This window comes from Canis aureus, chromosome 8 (assembly GCF_053574225.1).
Source record: "Canis aureus isolate CA01 chromosome 8, VMU_Caureus_v.1.0, whole genome shotgun sequence".
Taxonomy (NCBI): Eukaryota; Metazoa; Chordata; class Mammalia; order Carnivora; family Canidae; genus Canis; species Canis aureus.
This window is the reverse complement of record NC_135618.1, coordinates 56,384,170-56,404,812: the sequence shown is the minus strand read 5'-3', so window position 1 is coordinate 56,404,812 and position 20,643 is coordinate 56,384,170. Positions and strand designations below refer to the sequence as shown.

At 39.8% G+C, this 20,643-nt stretch overlaps 1 protein-coding gene across 10 annotated transcripts in view; it reads right to left on the bottom strand.

Moving 5' to 3' along the window:
* Nucleotides 1-20,643, bottom strand: part of TNRC6A (trinucleotide repeat containing adaptor 6A) — a 207,377-nt gene that overhangs the window by 169,597 nt on the left and 17,137 nt on the right. For all 10 annotated transcript variants that reach the window (XR_013385101.1, XR_013385100.1, XM_077907066.1 and 7 more), the window contains exon 2: nt 3,913-4,038. Coding sequence is in view for 8 of the 10 variants with exons in the window: in XM_077907066.1 (XP_077763192.1) it covers nt 3,913-3,992 (80 nt within the window). In the remaining 2 variants the exon portion in view is untranslated. The remainder of the gene's footprint in view (nt 1-3,912; nt 4,039-20,643) is intronic.

Genomic DNA, 20,643 nt, shown 5'->3' with positions numbered 1-20,643 from the left:
ACAATACCAAAAAAAAAACAAAAAACAAAAAAAAAAACAACCCTATAACTCCATTAAAGATTGGGCAGAGGATATGAATAGATATTTTTTCAAAGAAGCATCCAGATGGCCAACATATACATGAAAAGATGCTCAACATCACTCATCATCAGGGAAATGCAAATCAGAACTGCAATGAGATATCACCTCACACCTGTCAGAATGGCTGGTATCAAAAAGGCAAGAAATAACAAGTGTAGAGGAGGATGTAGAGAAAAATGACCCCTTGTGCACTGTTGGTGCCAATGTAAATTGGTGCAGCCACTAGAGAAAAACAGTATGGAGGTTCCTTAAAAAAATTAAAAATAGAAATACCATTCAACAATTCCTTTATTGGGTAATGACCCAAAGAAAACAAAAACACTAATCAAAAAAGATATATGCACCCCTGTGTTTATTACAGCATTCCTTATAAAAGGCAAGATACTGAATATTATGCAGCCATAAGAAAGGATGAGATTTGCCATTTGCTACAACATGGATGCATAGATGGACCTAGAGTGTATTATGCTAAGTAAAATATATCAGACTGAGAAAGACAAATACTAAATGATTTCATTCATTTGTGGAATCTAAATAAAAAAGAATAAACAAACAGAAAGCAGAATCATACCTGTAAATACAGAGAACTGATGGTTGCCAGAGGGGAGGGAATGGGGGATGGGTACAATGGGTAAAGAGGGGTGGGAGATACAGGGTTCCGATTATGGAATGAATATATTACAGGAATAAAAGGCACAACATAAGGAATATAGCCAATGATACTGTTCTAGCACCGTAGCTACACTTGTATGAACTTCTCAAATACTGTGTTATACACGTGAAACTAATGTAACATTGTGTGTCAACTATACTCAAAAGAATTTTTTTAAAGAAGAATTGATGACACACAAGACAAGATGGCCACTATCACTTCCCAGTCAGGAGGGAAATGCAAATTAAAATCACAACGAGATCTCACCTCACCATGCCCATTAAGTTGGCTATTACCAAAAACTAACGTGTTGATGAGGAACTGGAACCCTTGTACCATGCAAAATGGTACTGTCATTGTGAAAAACAGTATGGCAGCTGTTCCTCAAAAAATCATGAGAGAAAGACTAAAAAGATATATCATAAAAAGTAAACAGTTTTCAGTTAAGCCACCAATCAATTGCCTGAAGAATAAAAGATCTTATTGAAGATAAATTCAAATTTTGAAACAATAGCAAACCTTAGCGGAGTTACGCCATAAGACACTGCCCAATTAATACTGAGTTTAATTATTTTATTTATTTATTTTTAAGTTTATTTATTTAAGTCATCTCTCCATCCAATGTGGGGCTCGAACTCATGACCCTAAGATCAGGAGTCACATGCTCTTCTCACCGAGCCAGACAAGCATCCTGAGTATATTTCGTTTTAAAAGTCTTCCAAATTTATGAAGAAACATTGTCAATTGCTTAAAAATATAAACTGTGGCATAGAGTTTTAAAAAATTTTTTACATCTGACAAAGAAGAAGCTCAGTTAGAAATGAAATAAATTAGTTTCTATCACGCCAGATGGTGCTCCAGCTATGTTCAGTAAAAAAAAAAAAAAAAAAAAAAAAATCTGGATTTATTGTAATTTCAAAACAGGAGACTGATGTTTCCCTTATTGCTTCATTCCACCGTATGATATATATTGAAAATATTTGTGTTCATTTTCAGAAGTAGACTCTGTGGAAAGTGTCATGGACATAGCTGTTAAAATTGTTCAGTGTATACATTCAAATGCTGTGAATCACCAGCTTTGGAAAGGAACAGAAAGCAATAAATGTGATGATCTTGTCTCTGTATCTATGTTCATTGGTTGGGTCACGGAAGGGTTCTACAAAGACTTACTGTGCTGTGAAATTTCAATTCAAGATTTGCTTGAAACAACAGGAATTCTTACCAAATATTTAATAATCAAAGACAAAACATGGTGATCTATGTTTTCTCACTGATACCACAGTATATATGAATGAGATAAATTTGAAGCTCTAAGGACACAAAAAGCTTCCTTGCAGCCTAGCTAGAAGGCTACAAGAATTTTCATTGAAATGGAAGCTTCTCATAATATATATCGATGATTTATTGAATGATTTAACGAATTTTCCCATATGAATATATATGTAAAAGATTTTTAATTGTAATCACCAACATTATGTAAACTATGTGCAAAATCTACAAGAAAAACTTAAAGAGTGTTTTGTTGGCAGCAATGAACTTAGTTTTCAATTTATGCAATACCCCTTTACATTCCATGTTAATAATACTGAGTTGACATGAGTCAGTGAATTGATGTAACTTGGACAGACCTAATTTTGACACTGATCTGCTTTTGCTACAAACAATAGTTCTAATAAAAATGAATTTGCTTTGTCAATGTGGAAATGAACATTAAAGGAAAATCACTTTCTGGTACTTGGTCCAGTAATTGAAAAAGTTTTAAGCATGCTTAGAAGAGCTTGGGTATGTGACTTGACCTTTTCAACCGTAAATATAAATACAGATCAAATATTTCCAATGAAAATCTAGCATCTAGATTGAGTTCTGCTGAGTATAAAATACACCCTGGATTTCCAAGACTTAAAACAACAACAACAAAAAGGAACGACATCTCATTAATGATTTTTTATATTGAATATATGTTGATGTGATGAAATTTTGGAAATATTGGGTTAAATAAAATGTACCATTAAAATTAATTTCACCTGTTCCTACCTTTTTACTGTGGTTACTAGAAGATTTTAAATTATATTTGTGGTTTAGATTATATTCTATCAAACGGCACTAATCTAGAATCCCTCCATTCTGTGTGTGCCAGATCTCCTCTGTGGGAATTATTCACTGGGATTAGGTCTCACATGAGGGCAAAAGAAGACATTTGCCTCCTCTCACAATTCTCACTGCAGAGGCAGAAGGAGTCAGGTCTAAAGAAATAGCCATAAACCCGAGTGATCAGGTGCTTACTTCTGGGAATTCAATTCTGGAGTAGTGGTGCAGAGACAGAAGCATTATCTAGAAGTGGAACTCAATATGGTGGCAGTGGCAGTGTGTGGACCAGGCTTTTTTAATTTCCCAAACTACTTCTGCTGCTGCTATGGGGGTGGGGTGGATGGATGGAGAAGCAAACACGATGTCCACTACAGAAGTATAACTAGAGAAAGATGTTGAATCAGGTGAAGATGGTGTCAGGCATCAAGTCTGAAGGGTTAGGGAGGCCTCCAAATAGGGACTAAGCAACAAGGGTGGAAGCCAGGAAGGTGGCAAGGGGCTGGAGTGTAGAGTGTAGCATGAGCTGTACCTAAGAATGAATGGTGGATGGGGGTGGTAGCTGAAAGAAACCATAGAAAGATTAAGTAAGGTGGAGGTAAGGATTCTCTATCTGTCCTAATCAACAGTTCTGCTAACAAAACCATCCTCTGAATTATGGAGTGAATACCTGGGTTAATTCAAGAAAAAGGACTCTCTGGAACCACAATATCATGGCAACCACGAAGGAATTCTACTTTCTCTATAGACTGGGTTGCATGGTTCTGCAATGGATTCTTTTCTTAATCTGGAGAGATTTAACGGTTCAGGAGCTCAGTCTGTTTGGCTATTATTTCAGGTGTAAGGACCCAGCTTGTAACTGGGCTCCTGCCACCAATGCCCCAGTTCTGAGGGTATCTCCCTTCTTCACTCCTGCACCTGAGTCTCTGTCCTAATGCATTGCTTGGGATGTGACTTATTTGTCTCAGAGGCTGGAAATGTTCCTTGAATCTCAATTCAGTGACCACAGCCCTGCTCTGGCTTCCTTAGTTGGAAGCCCAGGCAGCTCTGGGCTGAATGGACTGACCCATGGCCCCCAGCATGAGTGATACTACCTGTTCCATTCCTCGGGCAGCGGAATGTCTTGAGAGCCAGGACACCTGGCTTCTAGGCCTGGCTCTGCCACTAGTTGCATGACTTTAGGCAAATCACATCACCTCTCTGGTCCTCAGTTTTCACACCTGAGAAACGAAGGGGTTGCATTATATTAGTGATTCTCTACTTTTAATTAGTTTTCCCTCCCAAACACAGCCAGTGGTGTATATTTACCTATTTACACACCCCCATTTGCAACTCCCGGGTGTTAACTAATCTCATCCCTTCCTTCCCCACTCAAGAAAGCCTATGGGAATGCAGGGAAGACAGTTGGATTGCATTTTTATTAAGATTAAAAATAATCATCTGCAACCTTTTGACTACAACAGAGTTCACTTATTGAGGATTTAATTACCCACCTTCCAAATCAACAGTGAGAGAGAGGGAAAGAGAGAAGGCACAAGAAGGAAAACCTCATCATTTAGTGAGGAATGAGCGTGAGGTGGGAAACAGACCCATCATCTCCTCCACTGGTCTCTGTAGTGCAAACCTTCCATCCTGTGACCTTCCTTCCCACCCTCTGAGGTTCTCATTAGCTGAGAATCATACAAATAATTTTAATACAAAGTCCCTAAATGCAAACAATGACTTCAGCTCATAGTCTACTAAAGAAACAAAAAATTGTACTGATGCTGAGAGAAAGCTTGACAGCATAGTATTTCCAGCAGAGCTTCTTCCTTAGACATTTTTGTTTTTAATTAATTTATTTGAGAGGGAGAGAGAGAGCAAGCATGAGTGGGGGTGAGGGTGCGGGTGCAGGTTGAGAAAGGAAGAGGGAGGGAGAATCTCAAGTAGGCTTCGTGCTGAGTGTGGATCCCTACCTGGGGCTCAATCTCACAACCTGAGCAGAAACCAAGAGTCCGTTGCTTAGCCGACTGCGCCACCCAGAGGCCCCATCCCTAGATGTTTTCAAGGGAAACTACAGTTTTTGCCTTCTACACTGGCCTACTGAGTGTAAGACCTGATTCTACAGGATTCTCCATGGTCTTATTTCCAGGCCTCACAAGTCACCCTTCACAACTGCTGGGTTTGTGTCCCAGGGCTGGTGTCTCTGAGGTTTCTGCCCACATCAGAGGGCTGGGAAACCACCTGTTTTCAGCCTCCCACCCTCTACCTGGCTTCCTCTACCTGGTGCTCCTCTTCCACACTCCTGCCTAGGACTATGAACACTAGCAGTAGTCTTTCTTGTCAGTATTTGCATCCACTTTACAGTTGTTGACCCTTTGTGAGCTGCACAAGGGCAGAGATTTGTCTAGTTAATTCCTTGCTCTGTTGCCGCCGGCATGACAGGTATATAGTTAAGTACTTATGGAATATAAGAATGACCAAAAGATTGAAAGCAGAAATAAATAGAGGAAATTCTTTCTATAGACTGATTTACACACCCTTAGCACATAAATAGGTGCTAGTCTTTCTCTTCTTTTATGATAAACACTCACATGAACACTAAAGAAAAATTGTCAGCCCCACATAATTCTCTCCTAACTTTCAGAGCCAAGGAATTTGAAATATTTGTTAGCATGCTCTGTTTCCCCTTCTTCGTATCCCATTTCTCCTCAAACCTCTAGGATCTGGCATCTGGTGCCTCCACATGAGTAAAAGTGCTTCCATCATGAAGAACCTACACATCGCCAAATCCAACGGACACATTTTTCGTCCTTATTTTACTTGCTCTCTTGACTCTAAAACCTCAAATTAGTCTGAATATCCACTGAATGCATTTATTATTCTTAAGTAGAGGGAAGACAGAAGTGATTTAAAAAAAAACCCACAGGAATGACAGTAAAAGTCAATATTGTTCCTGTTTTCCCAATGTGATCAGCTTAAGGGGGAGACTAAATACAAAATCTTTTGGAGATTATAGGGATGTGTTTGTTCAATCATTCACATATTCACACACACACTGAATCCCTTCACTGTGCCCAGCAGTGGAGAAGTAAGACAAGCCAGCGGATTTCAAGGAGGGTCCCTCTGGGGGTTGTGCCATCGCCAATAAGATGGGTCATTTTGAATTTTAAAAATGATAACGAGGGATCCCTGGGTGGCTCAGCAGTTGAGCATCTGCCTTCGGCCCAGGGCGTGATCCTGCAATTTTGGGATAGAGTCCCACATCAGGATCCCCCCCCTGGGAGCCTGCTTCTCCCTCTGCCTGTGTCTCTGCCTCTTTCTCTGTTCTCTCATGAATAAGGAAATAAAATCTTTTAATTAAAAAAAATGATAACGAAACTGTTGACAGGCAGTATTCATATAGGAAGTGTACACATTTCAAAAGTTCAGTTTGATGAATTTTCACAGACCGAACGTATGAGTGTTAACGTCACCTGGGTTAAGAGACAGCACATTACCAGAATTCCCACTGTCTTCTTCTGGACCCTCTCTGCTCCACAGTAACCGCTGTCCTCACTTTTAGAGGGTAGATCCCTGTTGCCTGAATCTGTTTTGTTCTCCATATGAATGGACTCTCATGTTGCCTTGCTTCTTTTGCTCAATTATGGCATTTGCAAGATGTATTGATACTGTGGCAAGCAGTCGGACATCATTCATTCTCCCTGATGTCTGAATTCTCTATAGCAATATCCTCTACTTCCCCACGTGGGACCTTCCTTCCCATAATTAACCATGGTTCCCTCTCTCCCATCCCCCTTCCCTGCTTTTTCTCCATACCTCCTATCACCATCTAACGTACTACTCATTTTATTTCTTTATCATTTGCCCCTTGCCTAGAATGTAAGTTCCATGGAGTCAGAGAAGTGTTGGATGAATTGCCTTTGAACAAATGAACCTCAGCTACTTCCGCATGGTGCCCAGCATGCTCTAGCTGGAGGGAATGCCGAGTTGCCCAGACAGAACAGATGCGTCAAAACTGCAACAAAGTGTCATTTAGCAGGAGGAGCCAACCCGATGTGAAGCCAGGTGTGGCTCTCCTACTGTGACACCTGTACCTCAACCATGAATATCGATGTGAAAAGCCTACATAAAATGCTTGCAAATGAATTTTAAAAGTTTATTAAAATGGAGAAAGAAAATAGCCTAGAAGTTATCTGTCAATTGGGAATATCCCTTGGGGTACTGGGAAATTGGATTTGAACTTCCTGCTTTTCCACCCTTTTATATTTTTGGAATTCTTTTTTTTTTTAAGATTTTAAAAATTTATTCATGAGAGAGGCAGAGAATAGGCAGAGGGAGAAGCAGGTTCCTTATGGAGCCGGATGCAGGACTGGATCCCAGGATCCTGGGATCACGTCCTGAGTCAAATGCAGACAGACGCTCAACTGCTGAGCCACCCAGACATCCTATATTTTTGGAATTCTTAATAATAAGATCCATTGATTTAGTAGTTAAAAATTAAAGAGGGAAGGCAGAAGTGATTTAAAAAAAGAAAAACCAGGAAGTGCAGTCTATCTTAGTACTGTAAAAACTGTTTAATATTTGCAAATGGATATTAAAGATATCACTAAGCCCTACAACATTTTACAAAAAATTACAAATTTAATAGTACAATAATAGAAGAATGCCTAGCTTCTAGTAGGCACCCAGATATTTCTTGAATGAATGAAAATATATTAAGATGTTAAGTCATGTCATTAAGTCAAATAAGAAAAAAAAGACATCATTTAACTAATAAATACAGAAAAAGCATTTAAAAAGAATTCAGCATCCATTCCTGATGAAAACCCTTGGCACGCATTAAAGAAAAAGGTTTCCATCCTATGCCTCTCTGCAAACCACTGCAATCTGGCTTTTGCTGGCACCACGCCATGGAAACTGCTTTCCCCAAGGCGATCAGTGCCCTACATATTGCCAAATCCAATGCACTTGGATGGGGACCAATAAATATGTAATGAATAAAGCAATAGATGATAAAAGAATCTCAGATCAACAGTCAACATCACTCTTAAAAATAAAACACCAGAGATGTCTCTTCAAAGTCAGAAACTAAACCAGGATGTGAGCCACTGCTATCATTTGACATTTTTCTGGAAGCTCAAGCAAAAACAAGCAAAAAAAAAAAAAAAAAAAAAAAAAAAAAGCCAACAAAAAAAGCAAAACAAAACAAAAAATGCCCCCAAAAACTATGGAGACAAAACAAAGTACAGCTATTGGAAATAAGGAAATAATAATTATCTTTTTTGCATGGAATCTAGGAGAATCATAAAAAAAACCTATCAGAAATAATGAGAGTTCTAGAAGTTTACAAAATAAATACACGAAGAGCAATTGTTTCCCCCAAATATCAGCAAAGGGAATGTCTATTAAATGATGAAGCCACTAAGAAAGTAAGATATAAAGAAGGCACAGAATCCCACAAAGGAGAAGGAAAACAATCTAGGTAAAAGTTACAGAATTCCAGCATTACAAATGTAAAGGAAACATTGTACAGTAGATAATATTTTTAACTGACTAAATGCAAAAAATAAGTTATGCTCAGGTTGCAAATTTTATATTAAATTCTAAGTGAAAGAGGCTTGATATCTAGCATCAGGTACAGCTTAACTACGAGACAGGGTCAAGACTGTTAACATGGGCGCTGAAATCATACTCCAGTTCCTTTGTTTCCGTCCGTGACCTCTGATTGGAGTTTCTCCTGAATTTGTAAGGTCAGCTGACCTGAGATGGTTAATTCTGCTCCCTTGTAGGGAAGTGACTTGATGAAAGTGGGAAAGTGTGAACAAGTGTAGGGACGATGGACAAATCAAAGCTGTGGTATCAATACTTCTGTTAGTTTCAGCAGGAAGCTTATAGTTCTTGTGATCACTTGTGGGTTCCACATATTAGTTAAGGGGTGTGAAGCACTTGAAAGAATTTTATGTATTTAATGTGCATTTGGTTTGAAACATATTGAGTGAATTGTCACACTATTCTAAGAGGTACTGGAGATATTGTGCTGAAAAGACACATGAGGTCCCTGCCTCAAAAGAGCTTACCTTCTAATCAGAGAAGGGCACAGAGAACAAACAAATGATTAACAGGATTTTTTTTTTAAAGACCCTTTGAAAGAGTCACTTTTTTTTTTTTAAGATTTTATTTATTTATTAGAGACAGAAAGAGAGGAGATGGACACAGGCAGAGGGAGAAGCAGGCTCCATGCAGGGAGCCCGATGTGGGTCTCAATTTCAGGTCTCCAGGATCACACCCTGGGCTGAAAGCAGTGCTAAACCGCTGAGCCACCCGGGCTGCCCTCACTTTTTTTTTTTTTTTTTTTTAAGATTTTATTTATTTATTCACGAGACACAGAGAGAAAGGCAGAGACATAGGCAGAGGAAAAGCAGGCTCCCTGTGGGGAGCCCTATACAGGACTCAATCCCAGGACCCCAGGATTATGCCCTGAGCCAAAGGCAGATGCTCAACCACTGAGTCATCCAGGTACCCCTTTAAAAGTGACTGATGCTGTGAAGAAAATAAACCTGGCTAGGGATAGACATTGAAAGGGGGGGAGGGTGCTTTATTTATTTATTGAAGATTTTATTTATTTGACAGAGAGAGAGAGAGAGAGAGAGAGAGAGAGAGAGACAGTACAACCAGGGAGAGCAGCACAGGATGAGGATTAAGCAGACACCCCATTGAGCAGGGAGCCTAATGCAGGGCTCGATTCTAGAACCCCGGGATCATGAGCTGAGTCAGACGCTTAACTGACTGAGCCACCCAGGTGCCCCAGGAAGAGAGTATTTTACTTAGCAGTTTGCTCAATTGATAACATTTAGATATTTAGACATATGGTGTATAGACCTTCTCTGGTACTTCTGGTCTGACAGGCACCCACTCCAATCACATTTTTATAAGTCCCTTGAAAACTCTCTGGTGAAGGCCATTGTTGACCTTCAGTTTGCCAATCCAGTGGCCCAGTCTCGGCCCTTATTTTTCTCAACATCTCAACAGCATTTCATGCAATTAATCACTTTCTTTTGAGTTCTGGGACTCCCCTGCTCCCTCTCAGTTCTTCACTTCATTCCTCCTCCTCTTCCCATTTGCCCTAAATAATGGGATGCCCCAGGGTTCAGGCCTCAGACTTCACCATCACTCCATTTGTAATCCTTTCCTTTTGGTATCATGGGTCTCTTGTCTGGAAAAACCACCTACAAGCTGATGACTCTCTTATACTTTCCCATATCCTGCTGCCCGCTCACCATCTCCACTTGGGTAGCCAGGAGGCACCTCACGTTTTACAGGTCCACACTAGAATTCTTGATTTCTCCTCAACTTACATGTCCCTCAGCCCTCCCCACCTCCACTTTCTTCCCACCATCCATCCAGCTGTGTCATTCTAAATCCTAGAAGTTCTTGATTTTCCATTGCCTTATATCCCACACTCAATCAATCTCTAGAGTTCAGTTCTTTCGCTCCACCTTCAAAACATCTCCCATTTACACCACATCATCGTCTTCCAATCCAATATCATCTTCTACCTGGACTACTTAAGGAGCATCTCAGCTGGCCTGTCTGGTTCCAGTCGTACCCCTCCTCACTGCAGATGATCAATCTAACAGCAGCCCCCATGGGCTTTTAGAATCATAAAACAGATCACATTACACCCATGCCGAAAACCTTCCAGTGACTTCCCTTCACATTAAAAATAAAATCCACAGGGGCACCTGGGTGGCTCAGTCAGTTAAGCATCAGACCCTTGGTTTCAGCTCAGGTCAGAATCTCAGGGTCGTGAGAAGTCCTGCATTGGGCTCCGTGCTAGGTGAGGAGTTTGCTTAAGATTCTCTCTCTCTCAGAAAATAAAAATAAAAATAAATAAAATCCAGACTCCTCCCCAGGGTCATCAGCACCTGCTTTGCTTTCTGTCTCCGCTCTCCATCACCCCTCTGTTTCAGCCGTCAGTGGTTGCCTTACAGACTCTGAACATATCAAATCAAGCTCATTTTTGCCTGTTTCGTATGCATGAACTGCTTTGCTTCTACATGGGTTACTCCATTCGTTTTTTGATCTCAGCTCAAATACCTCCTCAAAGAAGTCTTTTTTTTTTTTTAAGATTTTATTTATTTATTCATGAGAAACACACAGAGAGAGGCAGAGACGCAGGCAGAGGGAGAAGCAGGCTCCCTGCAAGGAGCTCAATGCGGGACTTGATCCTGGGACCAAAGGCAGCCGCTCAACTGCTGAGCCACTGAGGTGTCCCGTCAAAGAAGTCTTTGATCTAAAGTACACCCCTCGGGTACCTAGGTGTCTCAGTCAGTTAAGCATCTGCCTTTGGCTCAGGTCATGATCTTAGGGTCCTGGGGTTGAGCCCTGAGTTGGGCACCCTGTTCAGCCGGGAGTCTGCTTCTTCCTCTCCCTCTGCCCCTCCTCCTGTTTGTGCTGTCTCAAATAAATAAATAAAAATCTTAAAAAAAAAAGGGCCAGGAATAATTCTTCCACTATAAGAGGAGGGGGAGCAGATTAAATGTGCACAGATGCAGCAGGTTGGTAACTCCCAGCATTAGGAAGATAAAAGACCATTCTTTTCTAATCGCTCCTTGTATTTTTAATTGCATAAGTGAGATTATTCGCTGAGTATAGGGAGAGACTAGTTGTGAAAAGTGATAGGGGAGCACTTAAAAATGGTTAAGATGGTAAATTTCACGTCATGTGTTTTTTTTAATCACAATTAAAAATAAAGAATTATAAAAAGGCTAATAAATGACCATCTTCCTCTACCTCCTCCAAAAAAAAAAAAAAAAAGCTATCTGGAAAAACAGGAGAGTAAATACATTATGGAAATGTAATATTAGAGGGGCAGTGCTGGAGGCTTACTAAAGATTTGTGGACATAATTTTAAAGCAAAACCAATAAACATAATTGTGCATGTTTTTCCTCCTGCTGCTTTCCATTGCCAGGTGAAGTATGTAAAAAGTTGGGTTAGGGGAGTTTGAGAGTTTGATTGATAAAAGATTTGTGACTTTAATTAAAAATGCTTAAGAGAATTTGATTGATTTAGACGGCAATGGAATGTGTAGAAACCTCGGGATTAGTAAATAATTTCAGACTTAATAGGTTTGTAAACAGTGTTTCAGCGTTCAGCAATTCTGTTTGTTACATTTATAAGTCTGCCTTGTCAGACGTTTGAAGCACTGAAGAGAATCAAATTTGCAATTGTGGTTAAAAATGCCAACGCTAAGGGAATGTTATTAATCAAGTTTGTAAATGATGGCTAAATATTTAGGGGAATTTACTATGTCAAATTTACAAGCTAATTTAGCATTGATCTAAGAACAAATAAAAATCTGTCAGTCATTAACTTTACATAAGCGATAGCTGGCCTTATAAACACAATAATATGATCTGTGGGTTGTATGTTAAAGGCTTAGGGAAAACTAGGTTTTCAAATCTCTAACTTTAACACATTGAGCATTAGTTAACATACAAGTAACTGTAAGTATACTCCTGTTTGCATTAAGGCTGAAATTTAGATGCTAAAAATACAGCTGTTCCCTGTGAGATGCCATCTTATGCCAGTCTATTTTATTTTCTCAGTACAGGTGTCTACCGCCCATGTTCCAAAATCCTACTAAAATGATACAAAAATACGGTAGTCTCTCATTATGTGGGGTTTTCTTGCCGTCGTTTAAGTTACCTGGAATCAACCGCAGTCCAGAAGCACATGATCCTCCTGATTCATGGTCAGAAGGTTAATAGTAGCCTAGCGCTATGTCACAGTGCCTACGTCATTCACCTCATTTCATCCCATCGGTGGGCATTTTATTGTCTCACATCATCACGAGAAGAGGGAGGGTGAGAACAGGATAATAAGATCCTTTGAGAGAGAGACCACATTCACATAACTTTTATTACAGTATATTATAATCGTCCTATTTGTTATTATCGTTAGTCTCTTATGGTGTCTAATTTACATTTTTTAAAGATTTATTTTAGAGAGAGAGAGAGAGAGTGAGTGTGGTGGGGGAAGAGCAGAGGGAGAGAGAGAATCTCAAGCAGACTCCATGCTAATGCAGACCCGGACTTGGGGCTTGATCTCACGACCCTGAGGTCATGACCTGAGCTGAAACCAAGAGTCAGATGCTTAACCGACTGTGCCACCCAGGTGCCCCCGTGCCTAATTTATAAATTAAACCATAGGTATGTTATGTGCAGGACAAAACACAGTACATAGTAGGTTTGGGACTACTCGTGGTTTCAGGCATTCACTGGGGGGTTGGAACATATAACCTGTGGTTAAAGAGAGGCTACTGTATATATCTTTTTTTTTTAAGATTTTATTTATTTATTCATGAGAGATACAGAGAGAGAGAGGCAGAGACACAGGCAGAGGGAGAAGCAGGTTCCCCATGAGGAGCCTGATGCAGGACTCGATCCCAGGACCCCGGGATCATGCCCTGAGCCGAAGGCAGATGCTCAACCACCGAGCCACCCAGGCATCCTGCTACTGTATATATCTTATATTTATATAAAAATGCAAATTTTGCATATAGAGCCATAATTGCCAAAAACAAGAGAGCATCCTAGCTCTGAGCAAATCAGAAATGGTGACAAGTTCTTGTAAGACAGACTATACAAGGCAAAGTCAGGGCAGAGAAACTTGAGGCTAAACACTCTGGAGGGAAGGCCGCTCTTCCCGAGGAAGGCTAGGGGAAATCCAAGATGAGAGGAAACTTTACACACAAAGAATGAAAAAGGTCTCCCAGGGCAGTCCTAGAGGTAACTAAATACAGGGCTGCATTTGGCCTGGCTGAATCAGACAGACATCGCCTTCTGGCTGGCAGCTCCAGGAGGATAAAGTTTCCCGGGTAAAGACCATAAGACTATTTTTTGAACAAGAGAAGAAATACTTCTCCTGGGGAAGGGTCTTAATTTAAAAGTGGGCCTGGATGGGGAAGCAGAGCCCTTCTTCACAAGGCCTCCGTAACAACAGGCTGGGGACAAGGAAGAAGGGTTGTCCCCAGCACCTGCCCGCACAACAGCCACATGGTAGCTCTCCAAGGTAGGACACTTCAGAGTAACCATGGGGGCTGCAGAGGAAGGTGAGCAGTGGCCTGGATAATATTTAGCTACCATGCAGGAGAGAAAATCAGCACGTGGGTCTGGCAGTACATTTACCCCCTGTCTCTTAGAATCTCAAGACTGGCTCCAGAAGTAAGAACAGGGATTCTCGTTTGGACAGATGCTCCAGCTTCCAACACCGCAAAGTCTAGAGAAAGGAAGTGGTGGATTTAAGAAACTATTTAAGATACTATGGTATCTCGGGCAGCCGGGGTGGCTCAGCGGTTGAGCGTCTGCCTTCGGCCCAGGGCGTGATCCTGGGGTCCTGGGATCGAGTCCCATGTCAGGCTCCCTGCATGGAACCTGCTTCTCCCTCTGTCTGTGTCTCTGCCTCTGTCTCTCTCTCTGTGTCTCTCATTAATAAATAAATAAAATCTTAAAAAAAAAAAAGAAACATAGTATCTAAAAATAACTAGTAAAACTTATAGTAACTAGTAATTAGTAAAACTTTATTTACTTATACCTAAGTAAATAAATCTAAGTAGAATTTCCTAAGATTTTACTACTGGAGTTGGGACAGGAAAAAGCTTGATAGTATGTTATGGCTTGACTGGTCCCGAGGGGGTATAGGTGTAGTGTATATCTAGACACTGCCAGGAAGATATCTGTTTAAGGAGATTTAATATAAATCAGGATGGGTCATGCAACAGGCTTCTAGGGTGTTGGTAATACTTCATTTCTCAACGTAAGAATTTTAAGCTTTCTTTATGTTCTTTTTTTCCAGGATGTGTTATATTTCTGTACTTATGGCATTTTATAATAAAACATTTAAAAGAAAAAACAGGGGATCCCTGGGTGGCTCAGCAGTTTAGCGCCTGCCTTCGGCCCAGGGCGTGATCCTGGAGTCCCGGGATCGAGTCCCACATCGGTCTCCCGGCATGGAGCCTGCTTCTCCCTCTGCCCGTGTCTCTGCCTCTCTCTCTTTCTCATAAACAAACAAACAAACAAACAAACAAATAAATAAATAAATCTTAAAAAAAAAAAAGAAAAAACAATAATCAAGAATTACCATTAGATTCTCAAACCTGGCTGAGCACTAAAAGAATCTGGGAAGGGTTTGAAAAAATACTGATGCTCAGAACACACCCTAGACCAAATAAATTAGAATCTCTGGAATGGAGTCAGGCATCTGCATCCAAGAACCGCTGGACTGGATGAATAAGAATAAAAATAAACAAATTCAACAGGAGGAAACATTAATCACAATCATTGTTAATGGGCTAAATTCTCCAATTAAAAGGCGGGAACCTGGGACGCCTGGATGATTCAGTGGTTGTGCGTCTGCCCAGGGCATGGTTCTGGAGTCCTGGGTTCGAGTCCCACATCAGGCTCCCTGCATGGAACCTGCTTCTCCCTCTGTCTATGTCTCTGCCTCTCTCTTTCTGTGTCTCTCATGAATAAATAATAAAATCTTAAAAAAAAAAAAGGCAGGAACCCAAACAAGATCACCAAAATCCACATTTTCTCCATTTCTCAGGTTTCCTATTAGTACAGGCTCTGTTCTCAAATTCCTTGTGGTTATAAGATGGCTGTAGAAATATTGTCCCTATATTCTTTTACATTTGCATAAAGAGGGAACACTCTTGAGTTTGTGCCAGAAACCTCAGCAAAAGTGTCAGGCATCTCTTTCTCTAAGATTTTTAAAATTTATTTATTCATGATAGACAGAGAGAGAGAGAGGCAGAGACACAGGCAGAGGGAGAAGCAGGAGATTTTTTTTTAAAAAAAAGACAGAGAGCATGAGGGGCACCTGGGTGGCTCAGTGGTTGAGCATCTGCCTTCGGCTCAGGTCGTGATCCTGCATCAGGCTCCCGAAAGGGAGCCTGCTTCTCCCTCTGCCTACATCTCTGCCTCTCTCTCTCTGTCTTATGAATAAATAAATAAAATCTTTTTAAAAATTATTTTTAAATTAAAAAAAAAAGAAAGTATGAGAGAGCGCACAAGTGGGGGGAGGAGCAGAGAGAGAGAGAGAGAGAGAAAGAATTTCAAGCAGACTCCCCACTGAATGTGGAACCCAACATGAGGCTCCATCCCAGGCCCCTGAAATCATGCCCTGAGCTGAAACCAAGAGTCTGATGCTTAACCAACTGAGCCACCTGGGTGCCTCAGCATCTCTTTTTCCTACTGTGACCATGTGTCAATCACTTATCCTTGAGCCAAACACAATGACCAAGAAGCTTTGATTGGTCAGATCTACTGCATAGGCATGGGGTGGAGTCAATGCCACCAGAGCTAGTGGGATAAGAGTGTGGCGGAAAGGTAGAACCTCAAACAAAACCCAGAAGCTGTTAATAGTAGAGTGATGGAAGCTGGACATTCCAAAAAAAAAAAAAAAAGATTTTCATAATGTAAATATAGAGTTACAGTATTAGAAAATAGATATAAAAAAGAGAAAAAGAAAAAAGATATAAACTACAGAGTGGGGTAGTTTCAAAGTGGAGGTTAAGAGATGGAAACTGGTTGAAAAAAAAAAACATTCGTCCTTATTGAAACTGTTGCCTGTGGTCTTGGTTATGGTCGAAGAAGGAGCAGCGTCCAAGCTGAGTCAATATTCATGACAACTCGTCCATACTATATCCCCAATATGTATCTGCAGCTCACATTCTTTCTCCACATTTATATACACACTTTCTGGATAACTATTCTGTATATCTGAGAGGCAGCTTAATTATTGAAAGACCATAAACCTGCTCTTTCTCTTGAGTTTCTTTCTTTCTTTTTTTTCTCTTGAGTTTCTTCTCTTTGTTAACCCCATCCTCTTAACCAGGGACCTGAGAAAATCTTTCTTTCTTTCTCTCTCTTCCTTCCTTCCTTCCTTCCTTCCTTCCTTCCTTCCTTCCTTCCTTCCTTCCTTCTCTTTCTCTTTCTCTGCTCCACACCCAGCATGGAGCCTAATACAGGGCTTGAACTCATGACACTGACATTAAGATCTGGGTGGCGCTTAACTGGCTGAGCCTCCCGGGCATCCTCTGGGATCACCTTTTTTTTTTTTTTTTTTTAGATTTATTATTTGTTTGTTTGTTTGTTTATTTATTTATTTATTTATTTATTTATTTATTTATTTGACACACAGAGAGAGAACACAAGTAGGGAAACGGCAGAGGGAGAAGGAAAAACAGACTCCTTGTTGAGCACCAAGCCCGATGCAAGACTCGATTCCACAATCCTAAGATCATGACTCGAGACAAAATCAAGAGTCTGATGTTCAACCAACTGAGCCACCCAGGCACCCTAGTAATCTGAAAATGCAAATCTGACTATATTTTCTCCTCTGTTTAAAACTTTTGCATCTTTCAATGCTTCCCCCCACCCCACCAATCACCAAAAGCAAAACAGTGTTTCTTAAATTTTCAGTATCTGATAACCACTTATTGGCTGTCTGGAGCATATGCAAACTTCACATTTTAGTAAAAATTAATCAATTTTTAAGTAACAAAATTAAAATAACCTAAAACTAATAATGTTCAAGAATCCCTTGCTGTCCAAATCCATTTATCTCTTGAGTTTGGAAATCAAGTTCATATAGTAAGGGATGAAGTATGATTTGCACATAGTTGGTACCTGAATTTTGGGTAATACGTAGCAAGAATTTGGATAGAGCAGTCTACCAGCCCTATTAACAAGAAGTGTTTGAATATAGTCAGAGCCTGAATTTTGGAAGAAAGAGTTGAAATTGTGAAAGCAGGATGGTGAGAAATATCAGGTCAGTAAAAGGGATACTGTTGTGTGCAATTATTAATGTATATACTTCAGATAAATAAATATATATGTATCTGAATTAATGACAAACTTAACTTACTTTCATTCTACTAAATCCTAGCATTAACTAGGAATTATGGGCTATTAAATAAAGCAACAAACGTTTAGTGGTCCTGACAACAGTTTTGTATAGTTGGATGGGAAGCATACCTAGAAACAGTGGTGAGATTTCTCATCAAAGACCATCTTCATGAACAGCAAAGTCAAAGAACAGATCTTATTCAAAGGTTGCATGGTTTCACTTGGGTGCTAGTTGCAAATAAATTTCTGGTGTTTCTTGTTTGGCTTTAGCTCTGGAAAGAATTTGTTCATCTTTCCTGGCATTGTGTATGGTCATTAAATAGTAATATGTCATTGATTTCTTTCTCCAGAGAATGAAGAAAATCAAGTGTTAGCAAAAAGTCAATGCCTACCAATGAAGCCACTTGCAAAGTTCAATTTCCTGATATCTTATCCTCAGCACTGAATATCCTCAGCACATAATATCCTATTATGTTAGGCTTAAAAGGAGAAGTTCAAGATTTTCAAGCTCCTGACCACAGTGTGTTGACATATCACTTGAAATCAGAGATAACATATCTTCACAACGCTGATAATGAAAACAAGGACAAGATTTGTGATTTCTGTTCTTTCATGGAGTCATTAATGTCATAAAGAAATTTTATCTCCTCCCTCATTTCGATTATTCACATGAGTACCTTCCCCGTGGACAGCCAGCCTGCTTTAGTGTGGAGAAGCAGTTGTAGTACCTGTCATCCATTTCTTCATAAAGCACACAGGAAAGACATATGCTTAGTGACTGTGATGTGATTGTGCTAACAACTTTTACTACTTCTTCGCCCTTTAATTAAGATTAGGATGCATAACTGTTCGTAGTAAGTAAAGTGGTGGGCAATTTAGCACTCAGATATAACTACATATGAGTGGTCAAGGGAGGTTGATGGTAAAAATGGCACAATTCCCCACCCCTTCTCATCCTATCATGTTGTAGCACCCTCCCTGAGTTCGCCATAGGACTTTGCTGTGACCTGGTAGGATGTCAGAGAATGTGACAAGGCAGAGACTTTAAGGAGTGCTTGCATATTTGGGTTGGTTTATTCTTGCTTATGTGCCTTTGCCATAAAAACATGCTTGGGCTAGCCTGTGGAAAGATGTGATACATGGTGTAGAGTTACCCCAGTTGTCCAGGTAAGTCTATCCTGGACTAGCCAAGCTGATACCCAGAATATGAAAGAAGCCAGCCCAAAGCAGCAGAGCTGCCCATGTGATCCACAGCCCAGTCTGGCTTCATGATCATGTGACCTTTGTAGTCACATAGGGGCTCTGTGTTAAGAAGGCCTCGTGTTTGGTTTAATGTTCTGCTGTACACTGTCTCTAAATTCTTAATAATTTCTCAATAAGGGGCCCTGCATTTTTGTTTTGCACTGAGCTCCACAAATTGTAGCCTGCCTACGTCTTATCAGTAGTAAGACTGATACTGCAGTAAGACTAGCTGAGGTGAGAAGAACCACCCTGCTGGCCTTACAGATTCATGAGAGAAATAAATTCTTAGTACTTAAGTGACTGGATTTTGAAGTTGCTTTGCATTATTGTAACAATAGATACTGATACACCAAATCTTTCTTTGCTGGACATGTGGCTGGTCCTCCATCAGCATTATTTCCAATATGCTTCTAATCTGCATCATGTCTCACAAAAATATTATTAGATTAATTGATAAACAGAACTCAAAATTACCAAGTGTATCTTTTTTGTCCATATTTATACTACAGGGATGCAAAGAGCTGGTTTATACCTTTCCCACTAGTGCTTTCACTCAGCTATTAAACAAAAAATTGGCTATCCTCATTATGGTAATAGTTCCACCATATTTGTATGCCACTTGTGTTATGCAGCATACAATCCTGTCATTAGATTTGCTTATGGCTACTTTTGCTTTCTGTCCTGGCATTTTATATGTCCTGAATTTGAGGCTGGCTTTATAAACACGATGACCATAGCATGACTTGCATCTGTTGTTGCTGTCTTTTGGCCTTTTTGCATTTAGAAGTAAAATTAATCAATTTCATACCGCAAAATATTTTGTACTTAGTCCAGGAAAATCCCCTGGTTGACCAGAGAGGTTATTCTATTTTGGAAACAACATGAAATCTCTGAAAGCATCATGAAGCTCTCTGACAGTTTTCTAATAGAGTGTACATTGGAAACAAGTGGGATAAATCCCTTTTCAGAAAAAAAAAATCCAGTTTTTAGATATTCATAGCCACATTTTCTATTCACACTTTGCCTTTCAGCTGCTTGGGTGAAATCATCACATTCACATTCACAGATGTACTTGTCCCAACAGATCCTGGAGTCCTGTTTGCTAATTACGCTTCTGAGTTGCGGTGTTTATACTTCTATTTTTATCTTTGCTTTTACACTTCAATGAACCACTCTTTAGTCATTAATCTATTTTTGATCATCAGAACTGCAACAAAACATAATAGTAACAACAAAAATGCAAATTTTACACACATAAACAATAATATGCAAATGATACAGCTAAAATAAACTATATTCTAGTAACTGAATTTTTTTTTCTAGTAACTGAATTTTAACTACTCTTTGTTAAGAGTCTGACCATTTTGAGCTATCTGCACTCTTGCACCATTATTAGGAACTTAATGGTCCTTGATAATATTTCTTCCTTTTCAAATTTATAATATTCGGAAGCACCTATTTTCCCATTGCTTATGTCACAGAAACTGCCAAACAACTTGGAGATAATTTGTTTTACAGACAAATTGGTCGCATTTTAGAAATACTGACCCAAAAGATAAAGCTAGAACTCTTTGACATTGTATATAAGCCATCCTATGATCTAACTGTTGTTACTAGTGTGAGTGTGCAAGTGTGTAGGTGTAGTATAACAATGACAATAACATTTTCTATTTACTGAAGCCTTAAAG